General features: G+C 37.3%; 1 protein-coding gene across 1 annotated transcript; it reads left to right on the top strand.

Moving 5' to 3' along the window:
• The first annotated feature begins 3706 nt into the window (after positions 1-3706).
• AVPR1A (arginine vasopressin receptor 1A) lies at positions 3707-15249 on the top strand. Its single transcript, XM_004454565.4, has 2 exons — positions 3707-10138; positions 12346-15249. Exons 1-2 carry the CDS (start codon positions 9160-9162, stop codon positions 12630-12632), a joined length of 1266 nt encoding a protein of 421 aa, XP_004454622.1. The 5' UTR covers positions 3707-9159; the 3' UTR covers positions 12633-15249.
• Positions 15250-19255: the final 4006 nt, after the last annotated feature.

The following is a 19255-nucleotide window of genomic DNA, read 5'->3' as shown; positions in this document are numbered from 1 at the left end:
ATTTGAAAAAAAGTATATTTTCTATTTTAAGATATGTTTGATATATATCAAGTAGTTATAACTTTTTAAAGGTTATTTAGCTTTCTATATCATTTATTTTTAATATATTTAATTTGTAACAGGCTTTGAGAAACTACTTAAATTCTATTACTGTTTCTATTTATTTTTGTACCTCCTACATTTACTTTACAAAATTTTTCTCCTTCCCATTATGCTGTGTTGATAAAGCTTACTACATTCCTTTCCTAACTTCAGCTATCTTGTAAGCTGTAGATTTTATTTCTTTTTTATTGATTTCCTTAATGTTTGAAACATTAATTATAAAATTATAATTATGTATCTTACATAATTATAAACGTCTCTAACTTAATTATAAATATTCTTAATTTATATTTAACTATGAATATTTCTAATTAGTATCAGTTTCTATTACTGAATAACACATTACCACAAATGTAGAGTGTTAGAGCAACACAAATTTATTAGCTTGCCGTTTTGTAGGTCAGAAGTCCCACTTGGTTCAACTAGGTTCTTGGTTTAGAATCTCACAAGGGCAAAATCAAGGTCTTGGCCAGCTGGGCTCTTATCCGGAGGCTCTAAGGAAGAATCTGCTTCCAAACTCATTCTGGCTGTTAGCCAAATTCAGTTCCTTGCTTTTGTGGACTGAGATCACTGTATCCTTGCTGGCTGTAGCCAACCTCCTAGGACCACCCACATTCTTTCTCATGAGACCCACTCCATTTTCAAGTCAGCAGCAGCACGTTGAAGATCCTTTGTGCTTTGACTCTCTCTGATTTCCTCTTCTGCTGCTAGCCAGAGAAAGCTCTTGAATTTAGATCATGTGATTATATCAGGCCTACCCAGATACTCTCCCTATCTTAAAGTCAACTCTCCATACAAGGTAATACAATCACAGGAGTGATAACTCATCATATTCACAGGTTCCAGGGATTAGAGCAGGACATTGTTATGGAGCCATTTTAGAAACTTTGCCTACCATGGAAAACATCTAAATTTTTCTATATTTCTACTCTCCTTCTAAACATGACTATACCCCAGTCACCTGAACAACCCAATCCTTATAATTATTTTTGTTTTCAGGGATATTATTTTAGTTTTTATATTAAACACATAAAAATAAGACTTATTGTTTTACAGATAATAACCATTCAAATATACTGACTTCTTCAATAAATTTACTGTCTTCTGTTCATTGGGGTTTACTTCTCTTTCTGTTGAAGTATGTCCTTTACAGTTCTTTTGGGGAGAGACCATGGATAGTAAGCTCTCTAAGGCTTTGCATGCCCAAGAACATCTTTACTGTGCTTTTATTATCATTTAGCTTATTACAGTATCAGGTTGACAAATTTTTTTCAGCATGTTGAAAGTATACCTTCAATCCACTCTTGAAAATTTTTGTCAATATGGTAAAAAAAGTTTTTATCTGTTGTTTTATCAATTTAATCATCTGTTAATCTCTGTCTCTATGAAAGCTCATTCTAAAATATTCTTTTCTTGTTAATAAGAAGGGAAATACATGAACTACTAAATTTATTCTATCTGGATCCTTAAGAATAGGATTTTATATAGGGCTAACTTCACCAATTTGGTACAAGTTATGTAATTAGCCTTGAAATAGTAAGGTTGAAAAAAAATCACTTACAGGTAGAACAATCACCCTGAAATCATTATTATCCCCAAATTTCATCTTTTATTTACTTTCAGGAAAAGAATAAAAAAAATGTATTTTTTGCCAGAATGCTCAGAAATGCTAAGACATTTCATTGAAAATCAGAAACAATATCTTGAGGCAATATTCTTTTCATTCCATGTATATTTTTTTTCAGTTTCCCAGGAAAAATAGAGAAAACATTTGAAAATATTCTTTTTGAAGAAGCACCCATTTTAGGGAGAAGATGTATCTGGTAGCATGACACCTAGGACATATAGTCACCTAATGGATTATATTTTGTTAATAACTCAAACAGGATGAGCTCTGAAAGGTATTGTAGAGTATTTCAATGTTTTTGAAAGTATCACCCACAGATCACCTGGGTATACTTGTTAAAAATGGAGAGTTCTGCTCTTTGCCCTAAATCCACTGACCCTCTGGAGGTGGTACACAGGACTTTGCATTGAAAAAAGTTTTCGGCTTGGCAGTTGGATAGCCAATGCCACATTTGATGAGAAAAAAACTACAATGTATTGAAAATTCTTAATAACAGATAATGACCATAGTGATCCATGGAGAGTCAGGACTCAGCTCTACAGAAAGATGTGACATATTGATTCTAAAATGTACATAGAATGGCAATTTGCAAGTCTTTCCTGAAAAACAAGGAGAAGAAGAAAAAGAAAGAAGGGATAATTGTCCAAAAAGATATCAAGAATTGCTATGAAACTATAATAATAAGACAGTGTGGATTTGGTGTAGGAAAAAAGATCCAGAAAAATTCATACATATATGAAACTTGTTTTGGACAGAGCTTTGTCATTGCAGAGAAACAGGGAAAGGGAAGATTTTTTTCAATGTCATGCTGTATCAATTGTTAACTATATAGAATAAAAAATGAGAGCAAATTCCTAACTCCCACTATAAATATGGACCAACTTCATGTGGGTTAAAGACCTAAATGTTATAGGCATAACTTTTAAACTTTTAGTAGAGGAAAATATCTTTAATGGTCTTGAGATTGGGAAGTATTTCTTATACAAGCCATGAGAAGTATTAATCAAAAAGGGAAAAATCATAAATTAGCCACATTAAAATGAACTGAAATATATTGATAGCCATTATTATAAATGAACACATATTCCTTTTTTCCCCTTTCCCCTTGATTTGTAAACGTAGTAGAAATAATGTTAGAAATGTACATAGACATTTTCCCACTCCAGTTTTCTATGGCTTATTATGCCAAGTTATCATCCCATTATAAAATAAATCCAGGCAGGATTTTCTGTGTTTAACACATAATTCTAAAATACTGTACAGATGTGAGAGAGCTGATCATTGAAGGAATAGTTAAGCTGTTGAGAAGATGGACTTACTATTCAAATATGAGGTTAAACAGAGATTCTGAAAAGTATGAGAGCCTTTTCTGAACATCAGTTACATATTAATTCTTTCTTTTTAATAGTGTGTTCCCTGTAGGCATGAATGAGGAACATCAGACTTTCATCTGATTGAAGGAACTTCAAAAACATGGTTTTATAGTTATTTCATCTTACTGATTTACAATCTGATCAGAGAACATTTTCAGATAAATTCTGTTCAAGAAACTGAGGTAAAGCCTCACATATTTCAAGCCTATTCTACTTTATACCCATACCTTAAATATAGCTGGAGAAACGAGAATTTAGATATACCCTCATATACATTGAGGTTACTGTCCAAATAGACTTAACCTCTACTCAGGCAACATTTCTCCTTCACCCTTAATAAATTAGTCGTGAACAGGTAATTATAACTGCATAAATTCTTACAATATAAAACGTAGCAATTCCACGTTAACCACAATTCTTGCACGTGGTAGGAAGAGACTTTCAGAAAACTTTGAAGCATCTGGCAAGTGTGTATGAGATGGCAGACAGAAGCAGGGCAGGAAATGTGGAGTAAAGAAAAGAAATGGAATATATTTCTTCAAAATTAACTCCTCTCAATAATAGAGGAGAAAGGAAAGGTGAAGCAAAGTATAAAAAAAACACATTTGTTTATTTTACAAAAAGAGTATTCACAGTAGATGAACAACAACAACACAAAGACAGTATCACATCTCCTAGCACTCTTCAAGAATGCAAGGCAGACTCAATGTTGCCAGCTTGCTAAAAGAATGAATCTTGATAATTATTAAATTCCTGGCAGAATATCAAAGATGCTGAACTATGAAAATGCATAGTACTCAAAATAAATATTAATTCATTAGGAGCAAAAGTCTTTTATTTAATTGACCTCACCATCAATCATCTAAATTTTTAGATGCAAACTGACTTTTGAACATATAAATAATACTGAATTTAAAAAGCTTTTCCTTCGGAGGAATTTTTCTATTAATGCTTTATGGGCTGACTTAAGAATGCTTTTTTGTTCTACATAAGTGATGAAATTCTAAGTTCTCATCAACAAACATCAGGAAGTTTAAGGTTTTGTTTAACATGGCCGCTTCTAATGCCATAGCTCTGGACTTGTACACACAAGCCCGTTTTATCACAAAAAATAATACTCCTTAAATTTAACACCAAACACTGTTCTCATTTTTAATTTTACCCTATAGAGTGAATACTACTATAGTGAACACCTGATTTTTCTCCTTGCTTCACACACAGCACATTTTAGAAGCCCGTATATGGGTGTACATTGTGTGTGCATTGTGTGTGTGTGTGTGGTTGTGTGTGTGTTAAAGAAGCTCACCCACTGGATAACCTTTAAAATCAAACATCCACTTACCAGTCCAGGATGGACTTAAATGGTTATAACCTATTACCATTTAAGTCCCTTCCAATTATAAATGCTGACACTCTTCTCATTTTCAGTGAGATACTATGGAGGTTTAAATGCTCAGAAGTTGTCTTCCCCAGGAACTCTTTCCTAATTCACACAGTAACCAATAACCTTCTGAATTCTAAATTACTTCAACACTCAAAAATAAGTTCCTATTACAAAATTTGTTATTTCATTCTGAAAATGTGTGGGAAGCAGTAGGGTACAGAGGTTAGAACCTAGCCCTTGGTTTCAAAAAGACCTAGGTTAGACTCCTGGCTCAGCCACTTGGAACCTTGCAATTTTGGTTAAGTTGCTTAACCTCTCTAACCCTTGTTTATCCATCTATAAAGTGGAATAATAATAAATGTGCCCCTATATGCAGTTATTTTAAAGATTAAATGGGATAATGAATTTAAAGCACTTAGTTCATGAAATAAGAGCCTAATTTGTATTGGTAAGTGCTACACTGTCATTATTATTATTAATTATTAGTATTACTATAGTACTTTCCTTGGTTTACCTAAGAAGGAACCAAAGATATATGATAACCAATGCGGATCCTACAGAATCCCCTAGTCTTAAAAGAACGTCATACATAGACGGAATGTTAAACAATCAATCAAGTGTCTCACTGATAAGTCTGTAAGATCCAGAATTTGTTCTGGGGTTGTTCTGGGGTTCACAGGTGACAGTGCAGTGTAGTGGTTAGGACTGTAAACTCTGATAGAATCAATTGCTTCTGTTCAGATCCTTGTTCTATCACTTATCAGTTGTGTCCCCGGGGGTTGGTTATTTATACTCTCTGTGTCTCTGTGTCCTCAAACGTAAAATGAAATAATAACAGTACATTCCTGAAAGGAAAGGGTTTTGGAGGGGAATTAAGTGACATAATACTTGTAAAGCACTTATGACAATGCTTGGCATAGGTGAAGTACTTATTAATGGCAGTCATTATTCTATACTTCTTTGTACCAGCACAGGACCTAGCACAGTGGTGTGTAAAAACATATGCCGATTTTTTAGAAGCAATGGCATACACACTAAACCACACTCTTGTAACTATAGTGCTCTTAATTTAAAACTGAAGCAGGAATCCATGTGGGCGACCAACAGAAAAATGGCTGCTTATACATTATACCTCATTCCTTCCATTATCTCAGTAAGAAGAGGAAACTGACAACTTAAGGCGAGGATGTGGAAAATTTTTAATAGCAGCTATGAAAAGTACACAAAGTAATCTGATAAACTAAATGTAACCCAGAAGTCTCTTGGGTTTCCCTGCCCCTGGTGCTAGGTTAAACTTGACTCGAACCCCCAACTTTCTGAATTGACTAGTGGTTACTACTGAGAGTTTCAGACCTCCAAGTACCTTTACCTGGTGCCCTCAAACCGTGTCCCTTGTCCTGTGACATGTTACAGGAGAAACATGTTTCATGGAGAAAAATAAAAGGGGGAGGCTTTCATGGTCAAATAACTTCAGGGAAAATTGATAAGCTAAATTAAGCAAGTTTCTTCCTGAGAATTCTCAGAGATTTTTTATGTGTAAATCTCCAGGAGAGAATGAGATTTAAGTGACTACAGAACACTTTCTCATAGAAAATCAATCAATATTTTCTAATGCATAGAAAATGGCTTAAGATTTTGCTGCCTTAATTGGAAGGAAAAACTTTAATGTCAAAATAACAGGTAATAGGGAGGATTATGTATTTGAAAAGGGGGAGATTTAATGTCTTGAGCACCCATGATATGACAGAAACTTAATATACAACAGCTTATATAATCTTTGTAGCAACTACATAAATTACATTTTAATACTAAGATTTTACAGATGACGAATTTCAAGTTCAAAGATTAAAACAAGACCAAACAGCTAAAAAGAGAAAGAGGTCTCTTCTTCCATTAATCGAAATGCTTCTTAAACATCTGGAATTGTAAAGCGGGAAAAAGAAAGACTGGCAAATGAAAGAGAAAGATATTTCAGGATATGGATATACATTTTCCATCTTTCTCTGTTCATTGCCCCACCCCCAAAAATATGTTAAATGAAACCCACTGAGAAAAAAGGGAAGAAAAAGCGCGGCATGCCACAGAAAATGTTGACTGTATTCTTACTTTGGATTGCAGTTCCTTTACTGGGTAATTCTGAAAGCAGATCCACTGAGGTTCATGAATAATGAGTCTGCATTTCAGTGGTCCAGCTTTTCCTTTGAATGGAGAGTCGATAAAATTAAGACAGAGATATTTTTAAACTATGTGGGTTTTTAAAAGAGGGGCTGAGTTCTGGAATCTTCAACGAACATTTTTTCCTGCTTTCTAGGCCCCATGGCACCCAGCACAAGTGCTATATATGTTTCATATATTATGAAATCAGGTGCTTGATATGTATTAGTAATCAGTACTGCTTTTCGCTGAATAAAATATCTTCCAACTATACCATAGATGGCAACTAGCAGGTTGTTTTTATATATTATATTTTGATCATTGAATCAGAGGACACAGAAGACGTAGTTTAGAGGACATCTGACATAGATGAATGATTTCCTGAGAAGCCCCAGCACTCTCTGGAATAAGAACACGTGAAGGAACCTGGTACAGTAGACTGCCACCCAGGTCCCTCCCTCCCCTAATAGCTCAAGGGCATAGGCCAAAAGCAATAAACCTGCCGGTTCTAGTCAATGGACCTCTTTTGCAACATGGAGGGACACCAGGGCCAAGCAACGTTATTTCTCATGAGAACTAATGATATAATTTGTGACTTAAAAGGTCACCTCTCTGAGCTAGCAACTATTTCCCAAATGTTTAATGGATCTTTACAGACAGGTAGTCTGGAACCCTTTTGCTTATTTGCATCTCTGAATCATTCTAATCTTGCTTCCTAGCTAAATTGAAAACAAAGAGACAATGGCAACAGACAAAAGGCAACATAGCTTGCAATTTTCGGAGCATTCTCCCCCTGACCCTGTCTTACTTGATCCTCATACTAACCTTGTAAATAGGTAAGGCCAGTGCTTTTCATTACTGTGTTTAAGACGTATAAACTGAGACACAGTTCCACGGACGAAGGACTGGAATTAACAGATTTCAGGGCCAACATTGGCAACAACCTTGCGGGTTGTGTGTTAATCAACTGGAAATTGCAAAATCCAGACAATCTTTTGGTTTGTCTACATTTCAAGTACGATATTTTTATGAGACAATCAAATTTATACCATAACCTCAATACACACGATCTGACCAGCAAAGTCGTATTTCTGTATCTACATAGATACATAGCCCTATTAAATTCTGCCCCCCTCCCTTTTCTTTCTTCACAAAATAGCCTGAAAACAGCTCCCCCTTGCTGTCCTCCGAAGTATGTCTTTACCAAGGTTAAAACGCCGGACTGACGGTGGGAGTCAGTTTTTCTGTCTGGCTTCAGCCCCGCGGCTGGGCTCCAGTCGGCCAGAGTTAACTAGTAGGTTAGTCGTCGTCTCCCTCTTCCTTCCGAGCGCCTCCTTCCTGCCTCGAGATTTCCTAGTTCTCCGCCCCGGCGCAGGAGGCCGGCGGCTGCTCGCTCCAGTCCCTGGACAGCACTCCCCGCGTGGCCGCTGCCGAGCAGCTGCTCTCTGTCCACCCGAAGAGCAGTTCCGGCGATTCCTTAGTAATCAATCAGACTACGCCCCCACGGACCTCTGCGGCTCACTTCCCGCTATTCCCGCTGTGGGAATCAGACTTTTTCTGGAGAGAACCCTAGGAATCTAGTTTAGAAAAAACTTCCTAAGTCCCCTGGCCCCACGGGAAAAATGTAAAATCAGAAAGACCTTCCTTTTCTCGGGTTTAGATGCAAGCACAGTAGCATGGGGACCGCGGTGGGGACAAGTGGGTTCGTCCTTCCCGTCCGCAAACATAGGCAGGGTAACAAAGAGCAGGGCGGGGCTGGAGACACTTAAAAAGTCTTCCAGGTGTCACCTTGCAAAGAAGGGGCTGAGGGAATGCAATTTCCGGAGCAAATGTGCTCGAGGAATAAAATTAGACAGACTGGCAAGCCTCCGGGTGAGCCCGCTGCGGAGGAAAAAATCAAGATTGTGCAGAAGCACCAAATGCAGGTGCGTGAGCGCGCGTGCCTGTCCGCAGACCCGAGATTTTTAGGTACTATATTTAGCGATTTGTTGACGCACTGCGGGGGTCAAGGCGGCCAGGGAGGGAGTCCCGCGGGAAATGGTGCTGAGCCCAGAAAAGACATGGCACGTCCAGTTCACCAAGTTTTTGCAAGAGAAGAGCGGGACAGTTCCACGGTCCCGCCTATTACGCTAAGCAATCCGCGAGTCTCCCAGCCCCACCCCTGCAGCCGTGATGAAAAGAGGACAAATCACCGACGTAAGGAGGGGCGGGGGGCAAGACCCCGGGGGAGTAGAGACGGGGAAGCAGGCACCAAGCAGTTTCCAGCCTCGAGGGCGAGAGGAGTACGTCTGGGGAACACAAGCCCCGCGTATATAATTGAGTTCCAAGCGCAGTGCTCTCAGGGGCTCGGAGCACCTGGCAGGACGCGGTTCAGTGGGCGGGAGGGACGCGGCACCCGGTGACGCCCAGCGACAGAGGAGCCGAGGGAGCCGCGAGCGCGCGAAGGATAAGCTCGCTCCGGGCTAGAGACCCGAGCCAGAGGCGAGAACAGGGAGCGCCCAGCGGGCCAACGCGCTGGGATGGACACTATGCATTTCGCCGAAGGCTCGGGCATGGGGCGCGCGGAGAACTCCAGCAGGTGGTGGCCTCTGGCCGCCGACGGCGTCAACACGAGCCGGGAGGCGCAAGACCCCGGGGAAGCCAGCAGCCCGGAGCAAGACGTGCGGAACGAGGAGCTGGCCAAGGTGGAGATAGCCCTGCTGGCCGTGACTTTCGTGGTGGCGGTGCTGGGCAACAGCTGCGTGCTCCTGGCGTTGCACCGCACGCCGCGCAAGACGTCCCGCATGCACCTCTTCATCCGCCACCTCAGCCTGGCAGACCTGGTCGTCGCCTTCTTCCAGGTGCTGCCACAGCTGTGCTGGGACATCACCTACCGCTTCCGCGGGCCTGACGGGCTGTGCCGCGTGGTGAAGCACCTGCAGGTGTTCGGCATGTTCGCGTCCGCCTACATGCTGGTGGTCATGACCGCCGACCGCTACATCGCCGTGTGCCACCCGCTCAAGACGCTTCAGCAGCCGGCGCGCCGCTCGCGCCTCATGATCGCGGCCGCCTGGGCGCTGAGCTTCGCGCTGAGCACGCCGCAGTATTTCATCTTCTCCATGATCGAGGTGAACAATGTCACCAAGACGTACGACTGCTGGGCAACCTTCATCCAGCCCTGGGGGGTCCGCGCCTATGTGACCTGGATGACGTGCGGCATCTTTGTGGCGCCAGTGGTCATCCTGGGCACCTGCTACGGCTTCATCTGCTATCACATCTGGCGCAACATCCGCGGGAAGACAGCGTCGCGCAAAGACGGCGGCACCGAGGGCGCGAGCCGCGCCTTGCACAAGGGGCTCTTGCTGGCGCCGTGTGTCAGCAGCGTGAAGAGCATTTCCCGCGCGAAGATCCGCACGGTGAAGATGACTTTCGTGATCGTGACGGCTTACATCGTGTGCTGGGCGCCCTTTTTCATTGTCCAGATGTGGTCGGTCTGGGATGAGAAGTTTGTCTGGATCGGTAGGTGCCGGGACAATGGGGGGAAGGGCAGGGGTGGGACTTGGTGTGTGTGAAAGACGGAGAGAGAAGGATTATTTCGTTTTATAATATCCTCTAGGGCAGTAGTTCTTAAACTTCTGCGCACTTAAAAATCACCTTGGGGAAATTGTGAAAATATGCAAATTGATGGGACCTCCACCCCAAACATTCTGATTTAGTAGATTTGAATGGGGCGGGCCCAGGAATAATTTCTGTGTTTGTAATATGCAATATCTTAAAACACAGAAATCCAGAAATTCAGGAAATGTGCCCTAGAGTCAGCCACACAATTATCAAACAGGAAAATGACTTTTTGTGAAATCACTAGCCATTGGCCTTGTTAATTCCCTGCTTTTCAAATCCATTGGACTCAGGAAATATTTTTACAGTCAAAACTGCTTTCCTTTAGAATTCTGAAAAGTATTACAAATAACCTAAGTTTTGCAAAAATGTACCAAGTGTAAAATGCTTAAAAGGACAAATGTAAAAGTGGATCTAGTTTTCTGGAGAAAAGCAGAGAAAGATTTTTAAGAATTCTAATTTGGTATTTAGTTAATGTTCCATTTCTCATCATAATCTTTTTTATTTTTCTTTACAATCACTTTAACACTTTCCATTATTTCAAAGCAGATTCATTGATAAACTCTAGATATGTTAGAGAAAGTCACTAGTCTTCCAGCATTAATTTGACCATACATCTCTCTACACAATCTGCACAGTAGTATACTGAGAATGTTCTATACATCTACTGGATTGCTTGATTTTAATTCCTTCAAATCTAGAAAAACTGACTTCACAGAAATTTACCCAAAAAAGCATTCTTTAATATTGCATCTTGAAAAAAAAAAATTTCTTTTAAGTAAAAGAAAATGTTTTCAAATCAAATATGTTACAGGAATGTTACTGCCAACAACTGTAGATGGAAAATAGGTGTTTGAGAAGGGCTGTTTCTTTTTATTTGGGAATGGAGTAGAGAATATATTGATATACTTTGGAAGTTACATTTGCAAGTAAAAGATGTGAGTGAATTTTAAAATTTTTGCATGGCTATAACATTTATTACAGATTATGAAAAATACAACATAAACACTCTTGCTTTTTTTTTTTTTTTTGGCTTACCATTTCCTATCTTGCTTTATCTTAGCAGCCTCCTAATATTACCAATGAAATTTTAAAAAGTGTAATTACTACTTTATCAGGATTTAGGCATGATTACTAACAATTTATTCCTTTGTGCATGGGTATGTTGATTTCACTTTCTTCTTGATTTTGATCACCTTGAATAGCAGCATTTTACAAGGCCAGAATACAGTTGAATAACTAATTCTGGTGTAAAAAGACTGAAAAGACCCAAGTTTATATTTAATAATCAAGGGAAAATAATGCTGCCTTATTATTATTTCTAGAAAATTTGTATTTTCAGTGCAATAATTCTAATGTGAATGATTATAATATTTACACAGTATGACCAGTGCTAGATAACAAAATATTTCAAACTCCAGTTGGAATTTCCTATTTCAGCTATTCTTAATATAATTTAATTCTTTAAACTAAAATCAAAGATGGTTTTCTTTTTAAATCATACCAAATTTCTAACCAATGAAATGAAAACTGCTAAACGAATCTTATAGGGACCTGTTTCAGTTGTCCCCTTCTGTACAGTTTTCATATTATAAGATTATGTTTAATATCAAAACTCTTAAACCACTAGGCATGGTCCATAATGTTATATTTTTGCCTGACTTATTAGGATGAATCCAATTTGGTATATGTGGTTGTAAACTCCTGAAATTTCATTGAAGTTGTAATCATTCTGTAAATGCTGTGTCCAAGGAATTATGCTAGTGCTAGTGTAAAGAACTCAAAGATTTTTTTAAAACAAGCGATTTAATTATATTAATCTGCGTTTAACCTTCTTGTGGTTTTTGCTCATTCTATTTAAATATTTAACAGCAGTTTTAAAGATATTTGAATTAATTTCAAGACTTCTGGCTTAGGAAAATGTTTTACAGCCAAGCCAACTTGTATATCACCCATTTCTCTAGTCAACAAATAAAATAGTTCATTTTCTATACTAAACCACAAATTATTTTCCTCTTTCATTACTCACTAGAAGAAATGATTTTATCCATTGCTCAGGTACTTGAATTTGACTATTTAAATAATTCCGCCTTATGTTTTTCATACAGATTCAGAAAATCCTGCCATTACCATCACTGCATTGCTGGCTTCCTTGAATAGCTGCTGCAATCCTTGGATATACATGTTTTTTAGCGGCCATCTCCTGCAAGACTGTATCCAAAGTTTTCCGTGCTGCCGAAACATGAAGCAAAAATTCAACAAAGAAGATACTGACAGCGTGAGCAGGAGACAGACTTCTTACACTAACAACCGAAGCCCAACAAATAGTTTGGGTACCTGGAAGGGCTCTCCTAAAATTTCCAAGTCCATCAAATTCATTCCTGTTTCGACCTGAACCGCGCGTTCATGCGGCCAGACTTTTGAACTGACTTTTTGAACAGTTAGCTGAATGCAGCTAGAAATCATGAGAACAAATGAACTTATGAGATAAGCATAAAATAACCCATCGTGTATAAGACTGTTTCCAGATGCATTTACACATGGCTGTGATCAAGAGTTATGAATTATTTTATATACAAACTTAATGAAAACACACTACTCTAAAATTTTCAGGCCTAGTTCTCAAGAAATATAAGGAAAGTTTGTTTGTTTTTTTCTAAAAGGAAAATCCCAGCTACCCTTGGCTTTGTATTTTGTTATGGGTTCCTTTTTTTTCTTTTTTAATTTTAATTTTTGGCATAACTAAGTCTTGATTTATTTAAAGGTCATGTAATTTAGGGGCACCATTACTGATCAAATTTAGTCCATTGTCAGCCTTAGTGTTTTAAAAGAATTTGGAGAGACTTCAGAGAAATTATATTTTCAGCCAATAAAGTCAATTGAGGCATCAGAAAATGCAATCTCTACTGGTGGCCTGGAGATGGGTGCCTTGAAGAAGGAATGAGTGCCTGTGGCATGCTGAAGAGGAGGTATCCAGTACAGAATGAAAACGGGAAAGTTCTCTTAGAAGCTATATATTATCTTAAATTTTGAAGCAGTAACTTTAGAACTGACAGTGCCCTCCTTTAGCACCTCATGGTTTATTGGCTGTGAAAAGCATTATTACTAACATGCAGAAAATGAAGAAATGCTTCCCACTACAAAGTGGTTTTCAAGACAATTTTGTATGAGGAATGCCACGTGTTTTTCCAGAAGCACAAGAAAGGATAACCTAAGGTACTTTGTAGACTCTCTCAACATGGTAAACATATTAAACCAGTGTTATAAGATGGCCTCTGCTATACTGAGTATTAATGGAACTGTTATCTTCATGTCTGGGGGATCTAAATTCATAGTCGTCCTGAAGAATGACTCAGGATATAGAATCTCTCCCACCCCATTATTTAAAATTGACTTTGTCTTTACTTTTGATCTCTTACCCATCTTATAGTTTCAAAGTAGAGAGGAATAGGGTGAGTGGAAAGGAAAAACTGTTCTGCCCTTTGCCTGGACTCCATTTTTAAAAGCATGACTTAGGGAATTACTTAAATATATAAAGCTTTGGTTTCCTTGGCTGTAGAAACAGAATTGATAAGCTCTACCTCACAGTGTTGTTGTAAGGACAAAAGGAAACCAAGTGTGTGAAAAGAGCTTCATAAACTGTAGAGTCCTGGACAAATGATGACAGTTGCTCTTATTATAGTCTTGGGATTTTCAGAATTGCAGTGTTCTTTCCTGTTTGTTTTTCATTAATCAGAATTGGTTCACTTCATGTCTGGGATATAAAATCCTAAAATTTAAATATAGCTCCGCTGATTCATTGGAAAGCATTTCCAGCAGCTACTAAGCCTGACTTCTTCCAACTAAAGCTTTCTAATTTAAAAACAGAACTTGCTTTCTTTCAAATGCAGGTAAATCAAAGTTAGCCAAGAGTACCAATTTCAAACATTTCTAAACAGACAAATAAATTCTACTTTGCTGCGGTTAGACATTTTTCATTAGTGGATCTCCATTGAGTTTTTCCAAGATCCTTTGTCTGGCTCCTTCTCCTCCATAGAGGTCATGCGATGATTTCAGAATATATCATAAATATTTTGCATCTCTTAGAGGAAGTAATACTTGCTTTTGGTAGTATTATTGCACATGCACATGCCTGGGCATTAAATATGAGGAAAGGTTTGTGTGTTTTTTTTCCTTTATAGATAAGAGGACCAGATAGTACTAAGAGCACTTGGAACAATTAACATCACTCCTGTTCATTCTCTGTCTTTCCAGATTCTCACCTCTTTCACTCCTTGAATTGATATATCCTAAAAATGTTTGTAGAGGTTTTATAAAGATTAAGCCCTTACATTTTAGAACTGCTTTCTAAAAATAACTAATATTTCTCTAAAACAGGATGATCAAATGTGAGCCATCAACCAAATTAATAAATTCATTATTTGAGTCACAGCATCACTTTGATAACTCTGTCCCCTGAAACACCACCAATCTGTGACAAATTCTTTTTGATACTTTAGCAACTCAAGCCTTTTGGTTGGGGACAAAGATTAGCCTACTTTTTTTCTAAATCCCATCCTAAAAATATAACCTCATGGTTCTTGGATAGATTCTGTTTTAAAATGTTAACACGTACCCCCAAATAAAACAATGTGAATCTTATTCTGTGAATATACTCCCAATTATATGCATATCACCCTGACCAACTATTTTCTCCTTTTAAAGTGCTTAAGAGACAAAATAATAGAAAAGGGGCTAAAGAAATGGAAGAAATGGGTGACAGTTCTATACTAGAGAAGTATGTGATTTTATTTTCTGTGGTTTAGACTGAGAAGCTTAACCTACCAAGTTGCTTAACTTTCTTAATGTTATGCAAAAAGAATTGGCACTCACAAATACCAAAATGAAATTCAAAATTGAAAGAGTCCTTCTTCCTGTGTATAAAAAAAAAAAAAAAAAAAAAAGGAAGCTGTGGATGATAAAGAGGAAAAGTGCTGGAAAGGGAAGATTTCCTTTACCTAAGCAAAGAAAAAGACCTGAAGCAGGCCAAATGAGGGCTTGCAGCCAAGAATGTATGTGCTGCATCACTGATTTTATTCTGCTGGATTATCTTTGGGAAGATCCTTCAGGTACACAATATTTATGCATCTGTGTGGTATGGGGAATGTGGCTGATAAGAAATCCACCAACAAGGGGAAACTGGTGGTATTATCTATTGGTCATCTGATAAATATGAATTGATGTGAAAACATGTTTAGATACATGTAAGGTATTACCAGGTAACGTACGGAACATGTCTTTTTAAAGTGTAAAACTATTGAAATTTTATTTGGAACAAAACTGTGAAGGAAGTTAGTGAAATTCTTTAGACAGTTATATACTTGCTCTATAAAAAGAATGTCCAGCATCATCATCAAAGTCTTACACCATGATTAAGGGAAGGATGTGGTCCTAAAGTGGGATAAAGTAGAGTAATATGCAACTCCCAAACTTATTCCTAGAATAGACAACAATTGATAATTAAGGAGTACAACTTTAATCTGGCATTGCATAAGTAAAGTAATCCAATGTGGTTAAAATTTTATGTTTTTCAGACTCTAAAAGACCAACATTTTGCTACTTAATTGGACACTCAGAGCTTTACCCTATGTTCTTAAAGGTTGTCTCTACCACTAAAGCATTAGAATCAATGAGTCAAATTCATCAGACCAAATATCATAGACTAGAATTGTTTAAACCTATGTGAATTGGACCCTTATAGATTTTCATAGTGGAGGCTACAGCTCTATATAGAGTAAGACTAGTACAGGACCATTTGGGATGCTATTCCTGGAGGTGCAGAAGCAGCCACTGTCACCTTGCTTGACCCTCTCTGCCTTCGCTGTAGCCCTTTTAGTATCTCTCAGTGCCATTGGCAACATTTAGAATCATGAGTAACATAGGACAGCAAGTAATAGAGAATGATTCTTGGTTAGAATTCAACCTTATCCAATTTGAATAAAAATTTAAAGAATGTCCAGAAGAAGGGTCCCCAAGACAGCCTTAATGGGTTGAATCACACAGATTGTGTGATTCCACTACCCATATAAGCATTTTAAGAATATTATTTAAACACAATGTTTAGGTACACCATATTACCATGATTCAAACAATATATGTGACCTAAAGTATGTTAGCGTCGAAAACATATATTATTATGGTTAAAAATTAACTGGCATTAGTTTTCATTTTATATATATAATCACATCTTTTTACGTAGATTTATATTCTAAATAGAAATAAAAACAGACTATTGTAGAGTGATTTAAATACTTTTGTGTTTCAGGGTCAAATTAGCAAATATACAAAAGGAAATTTGAGAATAAATCTGATAGTAATTTCAAAATAAATACTAAGAATATAAAAGAATTATAATGTCCAAATACACAGAATTTCTGATTTAAGTATATTCTGTGATGACTTATTACACTATTGTGTCAAATTTATTAATAATTAATGTTATATATTTAATATTATTTCATTTTTAGAACTGTTTTTTCAAATGTTCCATATTGCATAGCTTATTATACTGTATGCGGGAATTTCAGTGTGTTTTCTTGGGCTAAGAATTGAATTGGTGTCAAAATGTTTTGTGATATTTGGTCCTATGCAATGGATAAAAATTACTTGTGGTATATTGAAATAATGGTGTATTTATTCCTCCATTTTATTTGTTTGCTCTTTTGATAAATAAAAATAAAAATTGGATTTCTTTGAAAATTATTTTACACAATCTAGTTTAATGATGATATACATTTCAAATTAATTGTGCTGATATGGAAAAATTAAAGACTTTATTTTACAGCTGGTAGTTTTTGACAGGTTTATATCTGAGCACAAAATGTTCATGTTTAAACAACTCAATGATAGTAATAACAGCCTTTTCAATAAATTACAATCAAGAAAGTAAATGATTTTGTAATAATTTATATTAAGATAACTGAGTAATCAGGTCAACAGATGATCATTCGAGCCTAAAAACATGATCTCTTTGACTTATTTCTAGAAGTCCCTTCAGCTAACAAGTTTGTGAGAGTGATTTCTGGGGCCCAAAGATCATTAATATTTCCATTTAATTGTCTTAAAAATGGAATTATATTCTCTCTGGGCTAATAAGTTTGGTCTAATAAGTTCCATAATAACTTTCAATTTATCTTATAACTTTTTTTCCTTTTACATGTCAAACCCTATTAGCATGAGATAAAAGGTGTATCTGGAGTTAAGTTTAAATTCTAGAAGCCCAGACTGGAGAAAAGGGAATTTGAAGTCTCTATTTTAAAATGTCACTGCCATTTTAAAAGTCATTGTTATTTTTAAAAATTTATAAATGTCTGAAAATTAACAGAATCTCTACCAAAGCATATTTTCACATAATTGCATGCATCAGGTAAAACTGAAATGATAGCTCTATTATATACCAGAAGATACTCGTAAAGAAACATGCTTGTGTAAAATTTATTCATTCATTCATCATCTACCTCTGGGCCTTTTCAATTTCTAGAGTTAAGTGTTTCTTTCTTTCTGCTCCTCAAATACTGTCTATATACCTTCACTGTGATACATACCAAAACGGTTTGTGATACTGGTTTATTGGTCTAACTTCACCAACATGATCATATCGTGTTTATTTTAAGTATGGGGAATGTATCCTCTTTGTCTTTGTATCCTTAGTGCCTGGCATATAGTAGATGCTCAATAAATGGAACTAATATAGTTATTCTAAATATACATATAGGCACACATACATGAAGTTATGAGATACTCTGTGTAAAAGAAAGGAACTTTAATCTTACGAGAGTATTGTATCGTGAAAAAAGCACTACATTAAGGGCAAAAAGAGCTCCAGTTTTCCCACCATCTATAGCTGAACATGTTTGGAAATTTCATTTTGATGGATCTGGGAGGCTAAGCAGTATCAAGTTGGTTGAAAACAACAACAAAGGATTTACAGACTTAAACTCAAACTTAATAGAGCACTTTGTCACAGTCACAGTAATGGGCACTTGTCCCTAAGCACAATACAGTAAGAATATAGCAGAACTTAAGACATGGTGTCTATCCCCCAAAATCCTAGCTTCTATGGTTCACCAAAGCATCCACGTTTTGACCCACAACTGCATTCCATAAACTTCTGTGATCCAAATGTCTACTGCCTGAATGCCCCAAACCTTTAGCTTTCTCAGCTCACCTTTTCTTTCAATATCCAAATAACATCATTGCAGCTTCATCTCATGTACTGTGCAAAATCTGTGTCTACCCCTAGATCTAACCATGCGGATTATTCTAAATCCCTGCTTCTACTGAGTTCTTAACCCCTCAATTCATTAGATTACTTCTCATGACTACTTTTTCTTTACCAGTCTCCCGTAATCATTTTTCTTCCAACGACTTTATAAACACTGGATTTCCTGTGTAGTAAGGCACCCCCAAAGATTAGGGGGTAATGGGAGTCTTGGATCACAACTCAGAAGAGACAGTGATGCATATTCATTGTCCTAAAGCACCATGACCCTCCCTTCTTGGGGGAATTTGTCTCTGGTCATCCTTCTCTTGAGAGCCTTGCCAGATGCCATCTTGCTGAGGTCTGCTTTCTCTACCAACCCACCAGTTGCTTTTCCAACTGCTAGTAATTAACATTCGTTCTTTATTATGTGAGACTATTTACCTTCTAATTGTTCATAACTTTCTCACCTAGACTATGCCTTTCGAAACCATACATTGTATTTAAGGTGCTTCTTCCAGCAGAATATCGATTCTTGTTCCAAAAAAATGTCTTTATCCTCACACTGCAGAGAGTTTTTTAAAAAACGTCTTTATCCTCACACTGCAGAGAGTTTAAAAAAAAAAAGTCTTTATCCTCAAACTGCAGTGAGTTTTTTAAAAAACCTTTTATCCCCATTTCTTTTATACTAGTTGTGAAACACATATAGGGTACCAAAATGACTCAAAATTTACCCTTTTAATGTATTTCTGTGATTCTCACACAGTTGATAGTTCTCC

The sequence above is a fragment of the Dasypus novemcinctus genome, chromosome 12 (genome assembly GCF_030445035.2).
Source record: "Dasypus novemcinctus isolate mDasNov1 chromosome 12, mDasNov1.1.hap2, whole genome shotgun sequence".
Taxonomy (NCBI): domain Eukaryota; kingdom Metazoa; phylum Chordata; class Mammalia; order Cingulata; family Dasypodidae; genus Dasypus; species Dasypus novemcinctus.
Note: the sequence above shows the minus strand (reverse complement) of the source record. Positions and strands in the feature narration are given on the sequence as shown.